Source organism: Poecilia reticulata, chromosome 6 (assembly GCF_904066995.2).
Source record: "Poecilia reticulata chromosome 6, P_reticulata-male-v2, whole genome shotgun sequence".
In the NCBI taxonomy this organism is placed as follows: domain Eukaryota; kingdom Metazoa; phylum Chordata; class Actinopteri; order Cyprinodontiformes; family Poeciliidae; genus Poecilia; species Poecilia reticulata.
The window spans coordinates 9239598-9256394 of NC_088835.1; the positions used below are offsets into that span (position 1 = coordinate 9239598).

A 16797-nucleotide genomic window follows, 5' to 3' on the forward strand; every position below is an offset into this window, starting at 1 on the left:
TTGAACCGGCGTTGTTTTTACAATCTTTTTAAGGTTGCGGTTCTCCCAAATGCCTGTGCTCTTTTTGTTGCCGCACTTTTTCCTACCACTCAACCTTCCAGCACGCTGACCTGCCAGCTTCCTCAGCAATGATGCGTTTTCCTCCCAGTGGAGGATGTCAAGCCACTGTCAGATTTTCTTATTGTTGTCTAACATTTCTGCATTTAAGATATTTTACACATTGGTTCTGTGTAACACTCAGGTATTCTCACATAATGTTCAATATTTGCAAAAATAGACGCTTGAAATGTGCCACTCAAAGCATTTGGGTTTCACTTCATCACTGCAGGAAACAAATGATTTTTCTGGTACTTTATGTTATTGTAATTCCACACCCACCATGTTTAAAATATAAGACCTTGCACGGTTGTGCAGTTTTATTTATTTACCATGTTCTGGTGGCGATTCTGTTCTGCTAGGAGCTACACCTTCCCCACCGAATAAAAACGTGAATTTTCAGACATCAGCATAGAAATGAAAGAAAAGGAAACTTCAAACTACGAAGTCGGGAATTATGTATTTTGCTGTCAACACAACAGTAGCAATGAAAGCTTTTTTCTTTTCTTCTCCCCTTTCCTTTTCTAATGTTTTAGAAATGACGTGGTCATCTCCTAATAGTTTCTAAAAATGTATTTCTTGTTACATTTAGTACAAAAAAAAGACATCTCTACCCGTTAGTGCTTTTGTTTTAAGATACTATAACATAAATAGACAATTTATTTTCAGTGTTCAGAACAGACAGTTCCAGTGTAACTGGAAAACTAACATTCTCCACCGTATTCCAGTTGGCAGCAAAGGGTTTGACAGAGTTCCCCACTCGAAACTTTGGTGCAACACATTGCACCGCGCTTTTACAAAATGTTCTTCATTTCTCGGCCTCTGACACCGGCCCCAGACAATCTGGGAGGGTGCGGGTCGAGATTCAGTTAAGCTCCTGTTTAGCGGAGATACAACAAGATCTATAAAAGTTGTTTTTTTTGTTTGTTTTTTCTTTAAATCATAGATTTGACAGATCTGCCCCCTCAGTCACCTCAAATCAGCTGTGGCCATTTTTTGTCATTCCCGTCCGTCTGAGTTCCTCCCAAAAACTGACGCGTGCATTTCTCCCCCTCTCACCCGGCTGCAACGCACAGTCCCCTCTGAGGGCCTTCTTCTTCCTTACGGCTGGTCCCAACTTCACTGTGGATACATCAGTACAAGAGCACAATCCCTATCTGACAGCAAAGTTCTGGGCTATGATCTACTGATACTTAGCAATTACTTTCTGAAAAGCAATTAGATAAGATTCTGCTGTGCAAAACGACGCCACGAAGAGCTGATAGTGTTAAATCCCATTCGCTTAGCTATACAATCTCTCATTGCTCGAAGACGTGCGGACATCTCGCTCTGTCGGGTCTTTGTTCAACTAGTCCTTGGCGTTTCGCCCGCCGATGACGACATTCCCTTGCGGCTTTTTTACTTGCAGGTAAAAACCTCCGTCCTCTCGCTGCACGTGTTGCATTTGACGAAGCAGCACCATTGGAACTTACAGTTGCACTGCCACACTTTGGTGTACTGGTGCGTGTTGTAGCCACGGCCGCAGCACATAAGGTCGCAGCCATCCGTGTGCGGCGACGTGCGGTTGCACAGGCGTCCCTGGGTGCCCACGCTCCCCGTGGCCGCGTCCTCCTCGCAGTAGTTGGGCGACCTCTCGATGTAAACGAGGTCCGTCTCCATGGGCTTGCGGTAGCCCTGAGTTTGCTTCACTTTGAGGTGGGTGGGCTGGCGTAAGCGGCTGGCCCGCACCACCTCCACATGCACGGCGTCGTTGTACTTCTCCTTGAGGATGTAGCCAATCTCGCGGAACTTCGGGAGCGTCGTCCAGCAGGTCTTGGTGGTGCAGGAGCCGGAAACTCCGTGGCACTTGCACTCCAGCTTCATCCTTTCTTCCAAAACCTGCAGAGTGGTGAGGGAAGATGAGAACAGCTGTAACTGGAGCAGACAAACACACGTCACCCAGCGGCGCAATTGTTATCCAGAACTAAATATGGTGAAATTCAATTTAAGCCGGTCTCCAAGTGCCGAGTCACAACGAACGACATCTCGAGGCTAAACAGTCAATCAAATAATCAACCAACCAGCCTATTAAAGAAACTAATCAAGCAATAATCCAACCAAACAACAAACAAACAAACTGAGTAGTTCAACAACAAGCCCTTGCTATTTGTGGTTCAGTATTCAGATTCACCTGCTCGCAATTTTTTCAATGCAACTCCAAAATATAAATGTAGATATGCCTGTTTGTGGATGTTTTTACTAAGGTATTTGGAAGAAAATGTTGCTTGGAAAGCTGAAACACCTTGGCGCATTGCTACTTGACAGGCTGCTGTTTGTCAAGCAGCCAATCTAGGAGTGCCATTCGTTTTCCTTGACTATTGGAAAATAGTCAAGGATAGTCTGCAGGTACCAAATATAAGGGAACCTGCAGACTAAGATGGTTTTCACTTGGTCCAATAATGCATATTAAGCATCTTTAGAGTCGGAATGAAGTTTTCATGAATTGTATCTATGATCTCTAAACACCAAATACTGGAGAGCCATTGTAATAAACTAACAAATCAGGCAATTAACCAACCAACCAGTCATCTAAGTAGCCAACTAATGAATATCTAATTATACAATCAACCAATAAACCAACTACTTACAGAATTAAACACCCAATCCAAATAACTATCCAATCAACAATCAATTAAACAAATAATTAAGCACTTAACTTGCCAGTTAATGAAGTGATTAACCAACAAAGTAACTAACCAATGGCATGCTTTTGGTTACTGACTATCAAACTACATATCCGGATGCCTCAACTGATTTTGTTTTTCGCGAATTTTTTGTCTTGGAGAAAGGGCGTTGTTTACCGAAACGTTGTGTAACCTATAACCTCCAAAATGTCCTCAGGTGGAAAAACCCCAGCATTAAATTACATATACGTTTTGAGAGGGGGAAACTGAAACTGGAATATAAAGCTTCTTTAAAAAACCTAGTATACAAGGCTTAGGGCCAATTCTGAACCAACAAGAAAAAGAAAAAAAAAGAAGAAGCACTTTATGTCTTTGCTGATATTTCCAGTAAGAGATGATAGCGCTGATTACTTGCAGCCACAGGCACTTCGTCAGACGCTGTCAGTCTAGATGACTGCCGACCTAGGCGAACAAATCCAAACGTATCTTAATTCTCTCCCCTGCGTGTCGCGGCCTGTCCTGAAAGAAAGGTAAATTGTACGTACGAGTAATGTACCATCCTGTAATTTTCTCTATCTTCCCTAAACCACATCAGTCAAGGGTGGAAAATAAGCCGTCAGTCATCCTGAAAGGGTTAAATCAAGATTGTTTCAGGAAACGTGTCACACATGCGAATCCAAACAAAGACCGGCTCAATTATAGGTTCGCGGACTGAAGCGGAACATGTAATGATAATATACATGTTAATAAATTAGCAAAGCACTCTGTTACCAAAAGAATTATTTCAGTTCTTTTTTTCCAGGTTTAGATTCTTTCCTCTTAAGGCCTGGTTTCTGTTTCTTTGTGGTCATCGGCCACATATGGCAGCGAAGAAGAAGAAGAAAACCTACTCTCTCAGGATATGGTGACTATTGTATTCTGACACTTCAAAACTTAAAAACACTCACAATAAAAAATTGCACTTTGTTGAGGTTGAGCTGAATCATTCTTAAAAGGCAATGGAACCCAGAAACAAGGGGGTGGAGTTCAAATGGCTCCTATTAACACATCTATAATAGTCTGACATGAGGCCTTTAACCCAATTAGGAGCCCTCAACTCACACTGAACCAAGCGTTTGACTTTTTTTCTTTCTTTTTTTGTCAAATACGCTGGTTGGTTGGTTGTGCAGATTTTTCCTGGCGCCCAGCCTTTCCAGAGGTACAAGTCATCCCTTCTGTCCAACACTTCTACGAACGTTCGCGAGTGACGTTCAGTATCTTTGTCAGTCTTGTCTGTGCACCAGTGCGGTCACAGTTTCCCAGTTTAAAGACATTCGATTGAAAAAACATGAGTTCCCCGAGCTACATAAAAGCCAGGGTCAGCTGTCAGATTTGCCGCGGATGTTGATTCAGAGCGAGGATTTCCAAAAATGCGCAGCGCAGAACCCACAAGGAATGCCTGGCGTAGGGAGCCTGACAGATGCATGGAAACATTTACTTAAAGTACGTCGATCAAAGCCTCCGATCTGTTCCTGATTAGTCCGGCACGGCCGAGAGTCCCGTCTCCAGATTGTTTGTCAAACACCCCGCAGCCCTCCCAATTCTGCACCATTGAGCAGTGTGGTGTTTCACTGGGTGTTCTTTTACATTTGGTTTGGTCACTGAATATAATCATGTAATTATAGTCTTCTGTTTTAATGATGGTCCATATTAGTGTTTGGAAAAAAAAAATAATCTCATCGCTCCTCCTGTGTTGAGTTTTCTCTCATCAGAACCAGGATTTATTTTTATCATTGGCAATAAATATACAACAGGAGGGGTTTTTGTCCAAACTGTTGTGGCATTTAATGCAAAAGTGAAAAGATTCATTGTGATATTATTTTTGCTTTGCAAGTGCAGTTAACCACAGTGCTGAGGAATAAAACACATTTTGAAACCACAAACTACACAGTTTAAGCTTCTGGAGCCGCGACCGCACTACGATTACAATTAAATGATGATTAAAAGGTAGAATAAGCTCACATATTGCAGATTTACTTGGCATAACAGCGACGTTTTCTTGGAAAGATGAGCAAATTATATAAGCTACGTTGATGTAGGAAGATAAAAGCCATCGCTCAGTTTCCATTATCGATGTTTATCAAAGTTTCCCTTCATGTCGTTAAAGGCCTTAAGAGTTGGGGCATATACATTTTCTTAATGTTTTATTTTACGTATTTGTTAAAATGATAATTATGCCGTGACAGTATAATTTAAGACCAATACATTTTTAATTTTTTTTAAATCGAGCTCTTCTGCCTTCTCCCTATGGATCTGCTTTCCTCTGAAAAAAATATGCAGCTCCATTAGAAGCCAGGAAGAGGGTCTTAGCGCTGCCAATCACAGTCGTGTACACCGCTCACGTCCTCCCTCTTGTTCTCTGCTGCGCTGCAGCCGGTTCACACCAGAGCCTGTCGTGGACGCTAAGGCTAGTTAGCATGAACGCCGATTACGGCGGACAAACGGTTTTCCTCGAACATTAACTTGCTTCTCTGCCATTAACCCACATTGAGCAGCGAATACGCAGGGTTGACCAACAGCGCTAACACACTCCTCCTGCTCTGATTGGTTGTTTTTTGACCAATCAGAGAGCATGTCTGCAGACAGGAATAGCAGCACAGGGAGGAATTGGAGGAGCTCGACTCTTTTTCACAGATTACCTGTCTCATATTAACGACGTGGTGACAATTTCAACAAATAAGGGAAAATAATTTTTTAATAAAAAAAAAAAAAAGTTACGTAATGATGCTTTAAATGAGATTCCATAAAAAGTGAGTGGAGTTTTCTCTGGATTTCTGGGAGCAGAATATCACACTCTTCCTCGGCGTCAGTCAAACGAACACGTCTTCTTTCCACTTGACAAAATCAAAGTCGCCTATCACTCTTACTAAGTTAATACTGACTGCAGACAAACTACCACAGCAGGTAGCCCAACTAATACTGCCTAATTATTAACCATTATGACATTACGTAGCTTTTTTATTAGCACAATGCTAACACCAACATGTTGTTTTACAGCTTTTTAGACTTTCAAATAGATGATAGCCAGATGATTTAATCAGAGTAAAGCTGCAGAGTAGACCACATGCCCTAAGAACATTAGTTCTTAATCCAAAATACTGAACAGGTTACATCTACGCTGAAGGAGAGTGATTTAAACTGCTTTGATTTTTTATTTTTATAAAAACACAAAACAACAGACATTGTTGGTGTTTTTCAGCATTAGGAACGCCTCAGATCGAGATGGGAAACAACATTTTACTCCGTCTCAGACTTAAAATTTGATTATTCCCCAACGTCAACGCTCCACATCCCCAGTAGTGAAAACAGTGATAACAGCATTGACAGGCAATCTGTGCGAGTTGGAGAATAAAACCATCGTCTAAACTTAAGCGTGCTGCTGGGGTCCAGTTCTAAAAATCGTTTATTCGAGTTATTTCCACCAAAAATGTGAGAAACTGCTGTGAAACACTGGAACCCAGAGCCTCTGGGCTGCGTTTCTGAGGGAGCCGGGGCGAGACCAGAAACAGCGCCAACCCTGTCAGCCCAGCATGCCAGCAGCCTGGCACCCGCCGGCGCTGACCCGGATCAGTCTGCTCCGCTAACACCGCCATTGTCAGCCTGCTTTCACACCCTGAATAGACGCAGTCAGATGGGAGTGACATGTTTTGGTTTTGTGCAGACAACTGCAATAATATCCACTTCCTGACTTTCACACTTCATAATTCCGTGAGCAGAAATGGAAAGAAGGAAAGCCAATCCTCCGTCTGTCAGCCGCCGGGCGGGGCGGCAGCTCTCCTTGGACGGGGCAGAAACCAAGCAATCGGTCAGATCGCTCACTTTATTTTTCTTTTGTTTACAATTTTCGGAATCGGAACAAGCAATCGCCTGATAATGATGCGTTAAAAAAAAATTTACTCCCCTTCAATACTCACACATTTGTTCACGGTACAACTACAAACCTCAATTTACTTGTAGCAGGGCTGGAGATTTATCGCTTTGTTTCTCATTTATTGTGATGAATTTTTTTGGGTAAGAGTTCTGATTAATGTTTAAAATCCCCTAAAGCTGTCCATATCATTGGGATTGTGAATTTCACTAATCTCCCCACAGTTTGCTTCATTATCAAAACGTTTGAAAATTGCAATGAAATCGTTTAAACCGGAACATATTCACGTGTTTAAATAGCCCAATCAAAGTCCAGATCTACGTTACTACAATATACTTCCACATCACGGTGCTTGCCTCACTTTTTCACCGGAGCATTTCGGTTTTGCTGAACGGACTGAAAAGCTTATTGTTCATTTAATTTAAAGATCTTGTGATTGAAGTTTCAGCCCTTTTCTATTTCTTTATTTTTTTTAAGCTGCATTGTTCTTGAGGAGTGTCCTTGTCAAAATAAAAGCTGTCAAGTAAGACCAGAGGAGATGACGCACGGATCAGAAAGTCCCAATGCTTTTGGAAGCATTTCTACATTTTCTTTTTTTGCTAATTATCAAACCCAAAAGCGAGTGCAAGGAAAACCTGAATTGTTGATTCTGGTTTAAAAAAAAAAAAGGAAAGCGAGCATCTTGAGGTTCTGGGAAAGCGGTCCCGTTACCTTTCTGCCTGCCTCGTTGTTGTGCAAGTTCATCAGGCGGCGGGGCGTCTTCTTGATCTCCCGGGCGTCCACGAAGCGCCGCGAGAACTCAATGCCGTACTTGATGTCGGCCGAGCAGCCGCCCCACTTCCAGCCTTCCTCCTGGTTGTAGTAGCCCTGCTTCTCCCGGTCGCAGCCGCACTGGCTCAGGTTGCCCTGGCTGCAGGCGGCCGTGATGGCATGGGCCACCCCCGCTGCCGTGATGGCATAGGTGAAAGCTGCTTCCCGACTGCCTGAGGGAAAGACAGTAGATTGTTTTTAGAAAAAAAAAAAAAAGGTTAAAAAATAAGAAAGGAGTTTTTTTTTTTTTTTAAAGCAAACATTCTGGAGACCAACGAAAAGTGGGGGAAAAAAGTGTACATATAATTAGTTGTAACGCCTTTTCTTGTAGGTAATTCTGAGTAGAACAGATTCTAAATTCGGGGCATCGTCCTAATGGGTCGCCAGCTTCCCTCCTGCACCTCGGTACAAACACGGTTGCATTCCTGACCGCAGCATCCTCGGGCCCGACCCGGAGAGAGCGCAGCGTCAGAATTCCAGAGTGGGGAGAGATTTTTTCGGTGCTGTCCAAAGTGCTGAATTCCTCCACAGGAGCACCTTGTTCTGCTGCCCACTCTGCACACGGCCCGGGGGCTGCGGGTCCCGCTGCCTCACTGACACACGCATATCTTGTTTACGGGGAGAAATCGCTCCATCGCGTCCAGCGGTGACAAGGTGTTCACGTGATAATGGAGGCGGCTGGATCTGCTGGGGCCGGTATTAATGCTGGTGGAAAAGTCGGGCTGATCCAGGTCTGCGTTTTGGCCCTGCTGCCGTTAGTTTAAAAATATATATATATTTTTTCCATATAGTTTCCAGGACAAAGGGAAAGTATGGAATTTGATTTAAGCAGCTCTCAGGTTCTGGTGGAAAAGGGAAGCAGTGTATTAGAATAAATGGATGTTCAGGCTTAACGATTCTAATTCTTTAAAAGCCAGTTGCTGCCGTCTATCCGTCCGTCCATCTTCTCGTCTGTGGTGTCCTGTATAAATCTGACTTCTGTAGAAAGGTCTCGGTATGTGGTTAAGTTTTAAACATTTAAAAATCCAAACAACATTTAAAAGTTCAGAGCTGAAAGCCGAAAATGCTTCTCTGTTACGAATCAGCTGTAATTTTTAAAGGGGCAGTATCATTTATTTTCCAAGCACAATGTGCCATTTAATAGCACAATCAATTTCTTCTCCTCCAGTTGATATAAAAAATATACCAAATATGCCTTAAAAAATTTTTGACTCTGTAAATTAATGACTTGAAATTGGGCTTCTGTGTCTTTAAGAAGCTGATCCTGCTCTTTTCGGCACTCTGTCTGCAGAATGACACGGCTCCTCTATTAACCCGTTAATATTTTTACCAGCATTACACTGAGAATTAGCTTGCATAATTAGCTCAGCAGATGCGCAGTTCCTCCAGGTTTTTGCCAATTGCTGCCAGCTAGTCTTAAGGAGCTAAGTGGGGGGAGTCGAAGGAGAGGGCTGCTCTGTGAGGCCGTAGATTGGAGACTGCAACTCCGAGAAGGAGCTTCATGCGAGATCAGGCATTTTGCACAGCTGACTGGTTGCCACGGGAAACTAAAGGATTTCTCAAACATGTATGAAAGAGTCAAAGCAACAATCCAGGTATGTTTTTGATGAGAAAATGACATCATAACACCATGTAAAGCTCAAAAAAGTTGATTTTACATAATACCCCCCCGCCCCCAAATGGGCAGTATTTATTGCTTCAGCTCTGACTCATGTATTCTTGTTGTCATGACATCTTTTGGCATGTCTGTGGGACTTGAGCACAGATGTAGCCACAAGGAATCATTAATCAATTATTGAAATAATCACAAACTAAGTTAGTGAACAATTAATCGTTTACTGGAGTGTACAGACTCAGAAAAAAAGCCATTTGTTTAAAGAACAACAAATCAGAGCAGTAGTTAAGATAAAGCTGTATATAAATATATATACAGAAGACAGAAACAAATATTTGTAAATATATTCTACTCAGAACTCCTCAAGTGATACAGCTTCAGCTTTACTTGGTTCAACGTCATTTTTTACATCCGATTAATCGATTAATCATCAGAATATTCGATTGAGTAATTGACTAGTAAAAACAATGTTAGCCCTGACTGTCTTGTGCTTCACTGCAGTTGTTAGCATTAGCCTTGGTGAATTATGTCTGAATTTTCACAACCCAAACTCTGTGACAATTTGCTTTTCTTAAATGGTTTTCAGAGGAGCAGAGTAGAACATATGAAGACAACTCTGGGAACAAACACGACACGGTACAGTACGCGTTCGTGAGCAAGTACTGAAAACCTGAATTCAGGAGCACAGTGATGACGTTTTGTTACCGTGGGAGATGAGGTTCAAATCAGCCAATCGCATGGCAGCGACTCAACGCAATTAGCCATCTACACACTTCAGAGCGGGGACTTGAATAACTTTAGCACGTCATGCGAGAACATCAGATGAGCTGCAGCTGTGTGGACTAAAACAAAAACAATTTGTCAGAAGCACCGATTGGTTCTACATTACAGAAAGGTTACAGTAGCTCAGGTAACAACCGGTTACAACCAGAACTATCTGAAAGCTCATGAGCTGCACCAGCAAAACGTCACTTCTACCAGCTGAGACGAGGAAACCGGGGCTACAATCTGCAGGCTTGATTTCAGCCACGACGTTCGGATGGTACGGTGAAAGATAAAAAACCAAACAAACAAGACGGATCCATCTCCCCTCGGGAGCATTTATGAAGCCAAATGTAAACTTTGGGGTCTTAAAGCTGTGCTTACCAAAATCAGGAATAATCCCTCTGAAAGATGTTCAAAGTGCTACAAAGCTGTAGCTTTCAACATTTCATTTAGGTATCCAAAAAAAGGTATCCATGGAAACACATGATTTACATTCTTCATTCCCTGCAGATGCAGAAAATTGATGAACTTTAAAAAGAAAAACCTAAATGTAAGAGAGAAATGAAAAAAAAAAACTATGCATCTTTTTTTTCCCCCATATTTAAAAAAAACTCTAAAAATATTAAGTTGGAGGAAGTTAATAAACATCACTGCAGTCTGATTTAAACCAAGGTTGAACGTTAACTTCCTTTTGGTGATTATTTTGCCTTTTGTACCATGTTTTATGAGACTCTTAAATAAAAAAACTAATTTATTTTTATGTACTGCTAATTATAGTGCATTTATGATGCAGTTTGCAGCTGTTTTACAGCTGATTTCCTCCACAGATGGGCTTTTTACACCTCTCAATCGGGACTCGGGTAATTTTTTTTTTCTCAACTCTCCAACATGTTTTCACCCAAAGCTGCTGTTAATTTCCCATCCTGGGACTGGCACTCTGCAGCTAATACCGTGGCCACAGGTTGTGCCCAGAGGCGACTGACTCACCACCGCTTGCTTTTTTTGGTTAGCAAGCTAGAGCTGTGCCCCACCAGTTGTGGTAACATTCTGCTGCCCCTACCTTACACACGCACGCACACGCACACACACACACACACACACACACACACACACACACGCACGCACGCACACACACACACACACACACACACACGCACACATATGTACATGCACGCACCGCAAAGTGACTGGCCTCCACCCTGACACACATCCACTGTTTAAAAGGCATTTTGTACATAGATGCACAAACAGAGTGATACTGTAATGTTTAAAACAGGACAAAGGTAGTTTCCAGAGAAAGGGTGGTTCCCCCGGCACATTTCCGGGCCCGTCGGGCTCCGCCGTTCACGGGGGGAAACGCATGATGATGAGGTTGTTGAGGTTTTTACCCCCCTCTCCCCCCATAACTCCCTCTCCTCCTCCCGACGGGTCTGGGGTCGGAAAACCTTTCCGGCCGAAGAAAGTCCGTAACTTCACAAGCAGAATTTGCTGGCTTTGGCTTGTCAAATGAGTCGAGCGTTAAGACTACCCACGCTAATTACTCTGCACTTTACTCCCGTAAAGCCTGTAGGAATTAGAAGCCGATGCCCGGATTGGCCGGAACTGCGTTAAACGCACCCATTAGGGCATCGAAAATCCCTAAAGAGCCTTAGCCCCAAACGTTCTGACAGTCCTCCAGCAGGAACCACCCTGGGATAGCCTCGCCGGCTGCCAGTGGAAAGTTGGCCTGACTGGAGAAACCTCAGTGTATTTGGAAACATCCAGGAGAGAAGAATGGGGGCTATATTAAACCAGATGTCTAATGGAGTTTAGTGGCAAGTGTCTGCTCCGGTAGCCAAGAAGGGAGGCGAAGCAGATCAGCATTACTTTTCCCCAAAATGTGGTGTGGGAGGTTATAAACAACCAAAACATATCCTGTTATATTCCACCATGTCAGTAGCAAAAAAAACAACACAAAACGAACTGAAGGATACTGAGTCAGTCTGCTTTTGGCCTACACATTAAACACCCACATCACTTTGGAAACCGGGCCCTACTGAGATGCCCGACATGTTTTTGTTTTGTTTTTTTCACCGTCTGTTGGAACCAAGACACACACACACACACGCACACACACACACACACACACGCGCACACACACAAAGAAATATATTTATATATAAGGATGTAGCGGCTGGCCGCTGAAACGGCGATCTGTGTTTAGAGACGGAGGGAAGCATTGAATATGACACAGCACGGGAGATTTACAACCAGCAATACTGCGCAGGCAGCGCTCGTGTAGCATAAACTGGATGATGTTAACACAGCCGCTGACCTCAACAGGCCTTGGTTTGTCCGCTGATCACAGACCGAAGCTGGGCCGTGCTGCTGACAGGAGAGGAAAAGGAAAAAAGATATACTGGTAGGATTTGGACAAAGGCTTGGCTGTGGAGAGGCAAACAAAACACACAGCGGGTTTTTTTTGTGTCCATACGCGACTACGCGGAGAGGCTTGAGAGCGTCGGAGGTTTTTTTCCCCGCATTCTGTCACGTCACGAGCGCAACGTTGATGTTGTGGCGCTGGGATTTTTATGTGACCGACGGTCGCAAAGCGTTGCATGATTATTAAAAAAAACTTGGAATTGGGTTTATGGATGTTTACAAACAAAAATCTAAAAAAAAAAAAGTGTGACATCCATTCTTATCTATCTGCTCCATCAAGTCTGACCATCCCTCCTCACACAAAACATGATGCAGCCACCACCATGCTGCTAGAAGCTTCTGGTTAAGAAAATCAACAGGTAGTATAAAAAAAATCCAGAAACATTTTAGTCTGAAATTATTTTTGCATTTATCCACTGACACTTATCACCATTGTTTGGAAGGCCTCTTTGCCATCACCCTAATCTTTAGCTTTCAGACTCTTGCTGAGAAACATGAACCTTTACATCACCTCCACTCAGAATAAACCTACTTATAAACATACTGCATTAAAATGTATTGTTTTCAATCTATTCATGTTTGTAGTCTGTGTTAATTCAGACCATAAAATACATCCAACCTTTTTGGTGTAATAGGCAAATATGGAAAGCTGTGACTACTTTTGCACAATAATATTGTGATATATGTCATCAACACCATTTCTTTTTTTTTTTTTAATATCACTTGCACCAGTAGATCCTTGTTAGTGGATCTACTAATCCATATGAAATACAGCCAGGCCCAATCAGTGTGGAAAAGCTGTTACCGAATGCATAATTCTCTATTTTAATTTTTTTTAAAAGTCCCTATATTGTGTGTTACGGTGCACAGTACATGCTTAGAACTAGGAACAGTTTTTTTGCCCCCCCCCTTCTCAGCACAGTTGTTCCTGAAATTTGACTCCAATTGTCACTATTCAGGTTGCACAAGTGCAAAGAAAGGCGTGCAGCTCAAACACTAAAACATGAAAACTGTCGAGTTAAAGAAGTTTAAAAGAACTATTGACCTGACGTTACACGGTGCGGAGGAGGAGCTGCAGTCTATCCAATGTATTCTCCACACGTTTCCCCTAAAGACCAGCTAGCAACATAAACTTTTTTTTGGTACAGATTAAAGTCTTAGAAGTGTAAAGTGTATTTCTTTCCAGTCAACTTCTTTTACTTCAATACCATTAAGTAAGATCGAACGCCACCGACCACCTTCAGAAGTTGCTCACGGAGTAAAACGAGTTCACCTGTGAGTAATTTATTCTGAGAATAGATGCAGCTGTTCTGCGGAGGCCTCAGGGGTTCGTTAAGGAGCGTCAGAGCAAACGTAGCCGTGGAGAACAAGACATGCAGCAGACAGGTCACAGAGAAAGAAAGACGCTGATGAGTTTAAAGGAGGGACGGATTATAAAGCAATAAAAAAAAAGTGGGGTTTAGCTTGCTGCAATAAATCAATTAATAGAGTGATAAATTAAAACAAGGTTGATTATTTCCATATGCATTATTGTTTTCCTCATGTGTCTCTTTCTACCAAAGGCTGGATGTAGGGGTGAAAGTAGTTTGAAATTCATGGGGGTACTATGACAAAAAAAAGTACATTATATATATATATATATATATATATATATATATATATATATATATATATATAGAGAGAGAGAGAGAGAGAGCTTCTTTGTGCTTTGGAGTTTCTGTGCCGGTTAAATTTTTGCGAAGTGATAAAAGCTGGTAGCTCTTGAATTGCTACAAAATAAAGCTGTATGTCCTTCAGCCCACTGGCTGCAATGTTGACACCTTGAGATGCCATGAGACCTAAATCCTGAACATCATGGCATGGAGTGCATCTCAGTTTTCCACATCTGGCATATAACCATTCATTTTAGCTTTTAAACTGGTTCTATTGATCCTGTGTCCAGACAGAGGGATAATCAGTAGCCCAGCATCTTGACCTGTTTGTTCTGAAGATCCTGCAGCTTCCACTTCTCTTCCTAACATGGCGCCTCCTCACCCTGACTCTCATACTGATAGGAGGAACCACAGAGCTCTGTTAGGTTAAAGCTCATCTTCTGAAGTTGTGATATTTTTCCTCCAACAGGTTCCAGAGGAATCACCTCAAACCAGATGTTGGACTGGATTTTATTTCAATGTCATTTGTGAATTTTAGAGCCTCATTTTCAACAGTGGAGCTATAAAGGTTGAAAAAGGTTATCATTTTGGAGAACATCTCATCAACATCAATATTTCCACTAAATAAGAGGCAAAGAAATTGATTTGATAAAGGAAAAGCTTCTCAGATTCTGAGCCCGACAGCACCAAACTATTTTTTATATATTAGACAATTAATTTAATTTCACATAATTATTGCGGTAGAAGACATTTGTTTGTTAAATACTTAATGAAGCATATTTACCATTTGATGTTTGTTGTAAATGACATATACTCACAAAGAACGAGATAATTAGTCCAAGTTTGTCGTTTATTGAACGTTCAGAAACTACAGCGGCTGTAAAGAGCCAAAGCAAAGGTAAAACAACCCGAACAGCTGATCAATCAAAACCACTCGCACCTTTTTACTCTCTCTTTCTCTCTCTCTGTCACACCCGTTGCCATGGCAACCACCTGCGCTTCCCCAAGCTGACCAGAGATTAGGTAAAAACATAACATTCAGTCCGTTACGATATCAGGTTTGCAGGATTGATATTTATTTTGCGATTATTTATAAGCGCTCTCCTGAACACAGAGGTGATTGATTAGTTAATTTTAAACTCCTACTCTGCTAGTTATTTTGATAATGAAACCGAAACGCACAGAATTGCGCAACACCTTGCTGAAACAATAATTACTGAGATTATTGTTGCTGTTGGGTCATTAATTTGAACATGTTTTGTTTATTTATTTTTTGTTCTTTAATAAAGTTCCGAACATTTTTGATAAACAGGAGGACGTGCTGGTCTCAGCTTCCTGGCGGTGTTCCGTTTGTCACCTAATAACGAGATCGACTCAAAACTTTCCGCGATCGACGTGTTGCAACCCTGCTCTAGTAAAGTATTAAGAGTTCAGAAACAATATGAAATGGGAAAAAAGTTATTTATTAACCGATTAAGTCACGTTTTAGATTGTTCTTGAAAAACTAATCAGTCACGGCTGATTAGTGGGTGCACAGCGAACCCATTGATTCTTTACAACTGACAGCCGCTCCTCTCTCTTGCAGGTACTGCGTACCCCCGCTAAATCTTTTAGGGGTAGGCAGTACCCTGCCGTACCCCCTTACTTTCACCCCTGGCTGGATGACAAGAGACGTCAATCTGGTGCTTTGGTCGGAACTAGCTCCTTTTTTTGAAGGACAGTTTTGTGTGACTAAAAAAGGTCTTATTGTCACTTTTAAAGTACCCCAAAATATCGTGATAAAACTTTAAATCCGTGTCGTACAGCTCTATAGTGGCGGTATCCTTAGCAACGGTTCAAAAGGTTTCGGAATGAGACGTTTCCTCTTCACCGTGGATCCTGCAGACAGTCGATGCCGTTTGATTGAGGCGTGTAGGAGCACGAAAAAGACAGCAGCTCTGGAGACAAGAGATGGTCAAACACATGCATGCTTTGGACTGGCCTAGTCAAACTCCAGCCCTAAAGCCAAATGAGAATCTGTCTGCACTGATTAATTTGCAAAGCTGTAAACTTCAGATCATCCTTACTGTCATTCAACTCAACATCAGAGATGCACTGCAGAGCAAAAATTACAATACATAATGGGTCACAAGCAGAAACCAGCTGGATAAACTATGAAGGAATATAAAAAGAAGCATTAAAGAATAACATAAAATAAGAACCAGATCCAAAAAATGGCACGGAATGAATAAAACATGCACTACTAGGATGCCTCTAACAGTCACTGGACGTGGAAACAAAACACATTTTTCGGGTTGTAAAAAATATTATAATTTCCTTACAATTCACAGGTAGACGATGCCCTAATCCCCAGAGAATTTAGAGAAGATTCTGCTTGTAAAGCAACCAAATGTGTAAAAGTCCAAGGGGTGGGAATACTTTAACAAGACATCGACCTGCACCGGAGAAGAACATCCAAACATATATAGGTAAAAAAAGAAAAGACTGAATGGAAGAGGAATATAGCTGAAAGCCTTACAACAGAGAAACACACACACACACACACACACACACACACAGAGTCTAGCAGCGCAGCTGAATGGCCTTTCCGCACAAGCCGGGAATGTTTGTGGCGGGGCAGTGAAGGGGAAAGCTTTGTGAAGTCCACTCTTCCCAGACGTGCACTCACACCCCGAGGACACAGGAGGCCCGGGTTGCGTAAGACCAAGACCTCTCAGCCGGACAGCGACACAGCTGAGCCTCGCGTCCGTTAGGAACAAGAAGATCCCGTCGCAGACAAACAACACCACAAAGGAGAACAAAGGGGAAAGTGTCACCTGCTGGTGGTCAGGAGTCTTTACACTGATTACGTCTGAATGGATCCCGGTC

General features: G+C 42.3%; 1 protein-coding gene across 2 annotated transcripts in view; it reads right to left on the reverse strand.

Moving 5' to 3' along the window:
• Positions 1-537: 537 nt before the first annotated feature.
• Positions 538-16797, reverse strand: part of wnt7bb (wingless-type MMTV integration site family, member 7Bb) — a 47006-nt gene continuing 30746 nt past the window's right edge. For both annotated transcript variants that reach the window (XM_008411134.3, XM_008411132.3), the window contains exons 3-4: positions 7378-7649; positions 538-1974 (exon numbers count right to left, since the gene is read on the reverse strand). In XM_008411134.3, the coding sequence (XP_008409356.1) occupies positions 1495-1974; positions 7378-7649 (752 nt within the window). In that variant the 3' untranslated portion in view covers positions 538-1494. The remainder of the gene's footprint in view (positions 1975-7377; positions 7650-16797) is intronic.